The following is an 8,117-nucleotide window of genomic DNA, read 5'->3' as shown; positions in this document are numbered from 1 at the left end:
TCTACACATCTCACGTGATATCCGATGTGAATCACACGAGTACTGTCATCAACTTGCATCCAACGGCGCACCATAACGAGAGCACAGTACAACGTCGCATGCTGACGAGACTGTAGTACAACGGCGCATGCTGATGCAAGGGTCGCATACAGCGTGACGCATACACTGAATACTCACGTAAGTACATGTCTCTTGCGAGAAATACTTGTACTTTTAATTCACATGTACTGTGCTCGGGCACGCGCCGGACCGTATGTAGGCGACGTGTACAAGTGTACGTACACGCAGCAACCTGGCGATGTGTACATGTGTACACCGCACACAAGTGTCCAGCGCCAAGGCCACACGTAATTACCCATTACAACCATGGTGAACAACTTGAAACCCCCGAAATGATGTAATTAATACGTATACCGATCATTCAAGATATATCACCAGCATGAGTGCATATAAGTGGACAATAACAGACCAATACAATTGCAGCATTCGAACCGACACCCAATAGATTTGCAGTATTGCCTCTGTAGCCCTATAACGGTTCGGGCCAAATGAAAATTTTCGGCATTTATGCAAATTTGCATGACCCTCCAAAAGTCCACTTTCGTCCCCAGAACCCCAAAATCTGAGACTTTACACGTGTCATGTGGTAATATGGGGTGAGGGTCCGGACCGTCGAGTGAAGTACACGTGTCGCTCGATTTTGCACTTTCCAGATAACAGCACTGCATCATTTTCTGCAACTTCCTCATCGATGCTCAAGTTGATTGTGTCATCATCAGTTGTAGCCTCGTCGTTTGTGTCCATCGGTTCACCAGATTTGCCTCCCGTGGACTCGTCAAAAGTAACATCTCTGGATACGATCACTTTGTGCAAATCACCATCCCACAACTTGTAAGCTTTCGTATTTTCAGCATACCCCAGAAACATTGCCTCCTTTGCACGGGCGTCAAGTTTCTGGATGTTGTGTTTTGGTAATGTATACCAACACTTTGAACCGAAAACACGCAAATGACCAACATTTGGCACAGATTTCATCCATAAGTGGTATGGGGTCATCTTGGGGGGAATGGCACGTGACGTGACTCGATTTCGAACGTACACTGCATTTGCAAGTGCTTCTGCCCAGAACCCCTTTGTAACTTTCTTGTGCGCTAGCATGGAGCGCACCAAGTTTACCAAAGTTCTGTTCAGTCGTTCGGCGACGCCATTTTGCTCCGGTGTGTACGCGGTCGTCATTTGATGCTGAGTACCATTTGCAATCAGAAAAGACTTAAACTCCGTGGACAGATACTCACCACCTCGATCGGTGCGAAGCACTTTGATCTTGCGACCAGTGTGAGTCTGAGCAAGTTGTGCAAACGTTTTGTATCGTTCAAATGCTTCTGATTTATGATGCATGGGGTACACTACTGACCAGTTTGAGTGATCATCTATGAAGGTAATGAAGTACTTGGCACCACCAATGGACTGCACCTCTAAGGGGCCACAAACGTCAGAGTGAACTAAGTCTAGACAGAAGTATGCCCGCCTCGAGGACCGCTCTTTTGGGATCACAGATCGAGTGGCTTTGCCGTAGACGCACGCAGAACATTTTTCAGAGATGCAATCATTGTTAGTATTGTTGATTTTGTTAGCCTCATTACCAAGTAGTTTGACTCCACTTACCACATTGTCACGAATCATCGAAGCAATACCTTGAGAATGCACATGTGCAAATCGCTCATGCCACGTTTGCAGGGTGGCAGCATGTGCAGATCCGACGTCACTGACGATGTCGAGAACGTAAAGTTCTCCAACCAATGTCGCAGTCGCCACTACAGTTGAGCCTCGTCTGATCATGCATTTTCCATTTTCGAACCCAACTTTTAGTCCAAGTTCAGTCATTCGACTGACAGAGAGTAGAGAGAACGCAAAGTCCGGAACGTGCAATACATCCGTCAACTTGCACGGTTCGATGCGGCCATTCACATTTAACTTCAAGTGAACGTCACCACGGCCGGCAACCTTTGCACTAGCCTTGGTTCCCATCTGAACAGAGGCGGATTCAAGTGGCTCATACGTCGCAAACAAAGATCGGTCATATGTAATATGAGCTGTACAAGCTGAATCTACGAGCCACGAAGGCGACATCTCCAGATCGTTCGTGCGCGAAGCTTTCGACATCAGACATGTGAAGTCGACGCTGTTTACAACCACGTCGGGATCAGGTTTCTGTGTGACAAATGCAGATTGTTTCCGCTGAGACATACGCGGTTTATATCCGCTAGGAGGAGCCGGGCGACGCCCATTCAAATCCTTTCCCCAGCAGCGGGTTGCCGTATGGCCTGTATGACCGCAGTTCGTGCATTTGTAATCGTTTATGTCCCGATTGTTCGGGGCACGATTAACCAGAGCCGATGTCTGTGAGGAGCTAGACTTCATGTTTGCTCGTTGCTCTTCCTGCAGCAGACGACTTTTCACAAAGTCCAAACTGAATATCTTTTCCTCATTACCGAGAGCATCAAGTGCAACGATGAGAGCCTCGAAACGGGCAGGCAGACCGTTGAGCACTGCCATGGCCATCTCCTTGTCATCGATGTTTACGCTCATTGACTTGAGGATGGCTGCCAGCTGCTTAACACGATTGATGTATGCAAGCACCTTTTCACCGGAAAGCATCTTCACAGTGTAGAACTCACGACGTGCAGCTAGTTTGTTCAGCAAAGTGTGCCTCTCAAACACGTTGACAATAGCTTCCCACATCTCATGAGCGGAATCAACATCACGTACATGCTCAAGATGCTCATCTGATAGGGAGAGACCAATCAGTGCTTTAGCTTTACTGTCACCTCTTATCCACTTCTTACGCTCTTCCGCGCGTTCCTCACTTGGAACTCTTCCCTCAACGATGTATTGGTCAACATCACGTAGAGCAAGCAGAAGTTGTATTTTCTGCTTCCACACGTAGAAGTTGGAGTCCGTCAGTTTGTCGATTCTGATGGATCCTCCTCCTCCTTGATCTTCCATTTTAGTGCAAATAAACTTCAAGTATTCGAAATATCCGTTCGGGGATCCCAAGCCGTCAACCGATAGTCAACACAATGGCAAGCCCACCCGTCTAAGAAGTTCGATATGATTACTATGAAGTTGCACTAGGAGAAATTTGCGAACAGATATGTGAATTTATTTGGATGAAATCCCTAACTATTCTGTTCACAAACTACCTTTAAGTGTGCAGCACCGTTCTCGTGGCACTTGAGGTGCCCGTGAGACTCAAAGACGCGATTGCAAGGGATACAACGCGGAGTCTCCTTAGCGTTGGCAACTTGAATGCGATGAGACCTAGACTGAATGTGGTCGTAAAAGGCCTTCGCACTATTGCCACTAACGCCGCACACTTTACAATACCGCTTATACCGCGGGCACACCTTACGATTCCTCTTGCGCTCACGCTTAAACTCTTTATCCGCGAGAACAGCCGCTTTCCGAGCAGAAAGTCGATGCGTAGTTCTCTTTATTGGTGCGGGAACAGAGCGCGGAATACGAGGAATCCTATATGGTGCGCTGCTCGAGGAGGGACCCGGAAGCGCGAGCCGAGGCGAAGGTTGATCCTCAGGCTCAAGCACCTCAACGGATACGACCTCCGATGTCCGAACCGTTCGACCGGTGACCAGCTTCCCAGGCGCAGAGCGCACCGGTACTAATTCCAGATCTAACACAACCCCGTAAGAACAGGTATTCACAATAAGGAATATGAAGATAATCGTCAGTAACAGATTTTGGAATTATTGCTCTTAAGAACCACCAAAACGTGCAAAGACAATCACTTAGATGTGTAGGAAATGGAAAGAAACTCAAAACTTACTTTGCATGAGAGAACGAAGAAAAACCAAATGCGAGATTGACGACGACGGCGGTAGCGGGAGCGGAGACGAAGACGAAGACCAAAGACAGAGACAGCAGCAAGAACCACAGCAAGAACGAAAGCCAAACCAAGAACGAAGACAACGAAGACAGCCGGGGCGATGACCAAAACCAATTCACACAATAGAGCAAGAACGACAGCAGCAGCGAAAACCAAAACCAAGAACGACGGCAAGAACGAGAGCGACAACGACAGCGAGAAGACCAGCGGAAAGAACGACGAGAAACGGCAGCGAAAACGACAGCGACAACGACGGCAGAAACAACGGAACGAGAACGACAGACTCATGCAGTGAAACGACAGCGAGGGACTGGGCCCATAACCTAATGGTAGGTTCGGAGGGGCAAGGGAAAGAAGGAGGGCAGGTTGATGTGTGTGAGTGAAGGAGTTGGTGCCGAGGTTTACTTGGAGCCGTCTTTCGGCGATACTTATACACTTTGAGTGTTACACTATCCCATTACTTTGGCACCTCGTAAACCGTACTCACCATATGCGCGACCAAGCGCAGTCCTCTTCTGGCCCGTCCACACTGTTCTATTTCCACCTTACGAATTGACTATTGACTATCAGTGCACAACAGTTTCTACACATTTCCAGTGACTGTAAACCATGGCCCTACGCATGCAATCGTTTCACACCTTACTAATCTGCATCCAGACATGACAGAATATATTCTTTCGCAATGAACAACTTGGCATCTCTCTATTTCCAACAACGCAAAGTCCTGTCATATCTCAGTCCCCATACATGCCCTTGTTTCGTACCTTACTAATTTCGGTACACACTGCCAGACAACTATGACGGATAGCAACAATGTGCATCCAGACTTTCTACACATCTCACGTGATATCCGATGTGAATCACACGAGTACTGTCATCAACTTGCATCCAACGGCGCACCATAACGAGAGCACAGTACAACGTCGCATGCTGACGAGACTGTAGTACAACGGCGCATGCTGATGCAAGGGTCGCATACAGCGTGACGCATACACTGAATACTCACGTAAGTACATGTCTCTTGCGAGAAATACTTGTACTTTTAATTCACATGTACTGTGCTCGGGCACGCGCCGGACCGTATGTAGGCGACGTGTACAAGTGTACGTACACGCAGCAACCTGGCGATGTGTACATGTGTACACCGCACACAAGTGTCCAGCGCCAAGGCCACACGTAATTACCCATTACAACCATGGTGAACAACTTGAAACCCCCGAAATGATGTAATTAATACGTATACCGATCATTCAAGATATATCACCAGCATGAGTGCATATAAGTGGACAATAACAGACCAATACAATTGCAGCATTCGAACCGACACCCAATAGATTTGCAGTATTGCCTCTGTAGCCCTATAACGGTTCGGGCCAAATGCAAATTTTCGGCATTTATGCAAATTTGCATGACCCTCCAAAAGTCCACTTTCGTCCCCAGAACCCCAAAATCTGAGACTTTACACGTGTCATGTGGTAATATGGGGTGAGGGTCCGGACCGTCGAGTGAAGTACACGTGTCGCTCGATTTTGCACTTTCCAGATAACAGCATGTGGTCGCACATTTTCAATACTTCTCGCATCGCACATCCTTTCGCTTCGGATCTGAGAGCGCGGTTGCTGCATGAATACACCGGATTACTGAAAAGCTGACCACAAGTCTACGCTTCACTTCTCTTTCACATCCAACCTTGTTTCCTCATCCACACGGCATAACTCTACATTTTCTACTCCACCGTCCATTCGCAATATCTCCACCCCCTCTACATGCCACTTCGAACTCCTCTGCCGCCCGTGAAGCATCCTGACATCCACGTATTCCATGATGGAACCAAATCAGGAATTACTGCCCATGCCACTTGAAACCGTACGGCGAAAACTAGGAGAGCTCCGTCCAAAGCTAACTCCCACCGGAATTTTTCCTAATTATCTCAATGTAGCGCGACCCCCACCCATTCCAGAACAGATCGCGAAACGAACGAACACAAAAAAGGATAAACGAAACCCGTCGTCAGCCAAAGGGAAAGACACGAACTCATATTTCAACGTACTTCGGGAAGTCGGAAACTTTGTTCGCGATCACAATCAGAAGCATGCGAACGACCCTAATATGCAATACAGGTGGTATGGCACCGACGTGGAAGATAAGAACAGGGCGGAAACTCTCATGCGCATTGTTGCGGATCTCGCGCCATCCGTCATAGGTTCACTGTACGGAATGAAGACATATGACATGCTCAGAAGAAAAAAGCCGGAGCATATAGAGCTGTTGGTTTTGATGACTGCCCTAGATGAGAATTTTGATCCGTTGCCACAGGGAGTGCGGATATTTCCAACTCGCAAGATGGTGGCTGCAAAGCTATATTCGAAAGGCAAGGTACAGAGGGCAGCCGAAGAACGAGAGAGCAAAAGAAACCTTCAAGCTGTGGGCACATCTGGAAGTGGGGAAGTCGCTCTAAACGCATCGGAACAAAAGATAAAAGTCAGCTTACCTCGATACAGCATTGAAGATGTGCCGTCAGGCGTGGTAGTGCAAGACATCTCACCCGATGTGGAACCTATTCCACCCGTTTCCGCTGCTGTGATGAGCAGTGCCATCACTGCGACAGAGAGGCAATCTGGATCTGTTCGCTTTCAAGGCATTCGGACAATGATTCCGGACGGCTCATACAGCAATAGTCTTATCGAGAATGGAAGCGATTCTAGAAATACCCACGAACAGAATATTGACGAGGTTACAAGCGCCCGGACACGGCCATCGAAGAACAATAGTACTCCACCTTCCCGCGGGAGCAGTACGGGTGTCGTCAACTCGCTACCGATCGGATCATCTTCCCTGAAAGCTCCGCTGCTAAACGACAGTGGGGCGCCGCCAAGAGCTAGAAGGAAAATCAACTTTTAGCAGAGACTTTCCATTCCGCGTCAATCCGGAGAGAAGGCATCTAGGGTGAGAGTTAACACGCTGGCGCGCGGGCGAAGAAAGGATAAGGAGGAAACAAAGACTAGAGGTTAGCGACCGAGTCGGCGTGGATCCAAAAAAGTCCAAGGGAATGAGGAGAACCAACGCGATGAGTTGCTTGCTCGTCCCAAAGACGCATTACATGCACATGATGATGTTATGGTCGCAGGAGCCGTTGAAAACCTGGCGGAGAGAGCTCCGGAACATAACAGCGGTCGCGCATCAAGCGTCTCTGCTAGAAATGGCAAAATGCTTGCCGATTTCCAAGCTTGGCTGGAAAGCCGCGATGCAGCTCCCGAGCCGACAAAAGCGAAGTGAAGCGGAACGCAGAAAAGGGGCAACAACAAACGTGTCACCGGGGAAAACGTAACCGTGCTGACATGTATTCGGGCGATGAGATCGACAATGAGATCGACAATGAGAGTTTCTCGGACGAAGAAAGTTCGTAGTTGGTAGAGCATCTCAGTCTCTATGGATAGCTCGCATGTCGCATGTGAAACCCATATGATAGTTAGATACTAAGCACGAAACTTAGTGACTGTGTTCTTGATGCGTAAAACTTCCTGATTGTATTCCAAACGAACCCGAACGACTTTGGTGAAGAAATTTATTCCACAGGTCACTATTTCATTCAGAATAACGTCAAATCCCAAAATAAATATCCAAAGCCTCGAGAGATGGAAAACATTTCGAAGAGGAAGCGGACGGCCGGATCCAAGGGGTCGCGAAAGCGCAAAAGAGTTGAGTTGTATTCAAGCGATGAGTTCGGAACCTGCACTGGCGAAGAGTGAGCGCATTAAGTGAATGAAATGTTCCTCAAACATACAGAGTGATTGAGCAATGAAAAAGAGCCGTGCAGCCTTACAGTTAGAGACAAAACGGAATGTAAACGCTAGCAAGTATATTTCGAAGTGATTATGCAGTAGTGGTGCGGCGGGGGGGGGCCAGGGCGGATGGCGGGGGGGTGAACGGGGAGTACTTAACGGGGCGTGCAGGACGCCGATGCGCTAGAAGACCTCGCGCGCCGAGTGGACGCGGAAGGGGTAGACGTGGTGCGAATTTTCGACGAAGTCGGGCGGGGCGGGGACGTAGGCGACGAGCGGGTCGCGCACGAGGGCGGCACAGAGGGCGTGCGCCGCGGCGCGGTCGCGCGCAAAGGCGTCGCGCATGTAGTGGCAACATCTCTAAAAGTGGTTGTAGTGGCACTGAGCCACTTTTGGAGATGTTGCCACTACAGCGCACCAGGCACGACACG

The 8,117-nt window shown here is 48.8% G+C and overlaps 1 protein-coding gene across 1 annotated transcript; it reads right to left on the bottom strand.

The window, feature by feature from the left end:
• Nucleotides 1-565: 565 nt before the first annotated feature.
• On the bottom strand, nt 566-3,006 carry CHC_T00004228001 (hypothetical protein). The gene is made up of 3 exons (XM_005715881.1): nt 1,708-3,006; nt 813-1,635; nt 566-705 (listed from the first exon to the last, which is right to left on the bottom strand). The coding sequence occupies exons 1-3, from the start codon at nt 3,004-3,006 to the stop codon at nt 566-568; spliced, it is 2,262 nt and encodes a 753-aa protein (XP_005715938.1).
• Nucleotides 3,007-8,117: the final 5,111 nt, after the last annotated feature.

This window comes from Chondrus crispus, genomic scaffold (assembly GCF_000350225.1).
Source record: "Chondrus crispus Stackhouse genomic scaffold, scaffold_22, whole genome shotgun sequence".
Lineage (NCBI taxonomy): Eukaryota > Rhodophyta > Florideophyceae > Gigartinales > Gigartinaceae > Chondrus > Chondrus crispus.
Note: the sequence above shows the minus strand (reverse complement) of the source record. Positions and strands in the feature narration are given on the sequence as shown.

Bases quoted from the DNA above. Each gene is read 5' to 3' on its own strand.
- CHC_T00004228001 (XM_005715881.1), bottom strand. From the start codon at position 3,006: ATGGAAGATCAAGGAGGAGGAGGATCCATCAGAATCGACAAACTGACG. The intron at 1,636-1,707 runs GTGCATTCTCAA...CTTGGTAATGAG, and splicing joins GGCATGAGCGATTTGCACAT to GCTAACAAAATCAACAATAC. The intron at 706-812 runs GTGAACCGATGG...TTATCTGGAAAG, and splicing joins GTCCACGGGAGGCAAATCTG to TGCAAAATCGAGCGACACGT.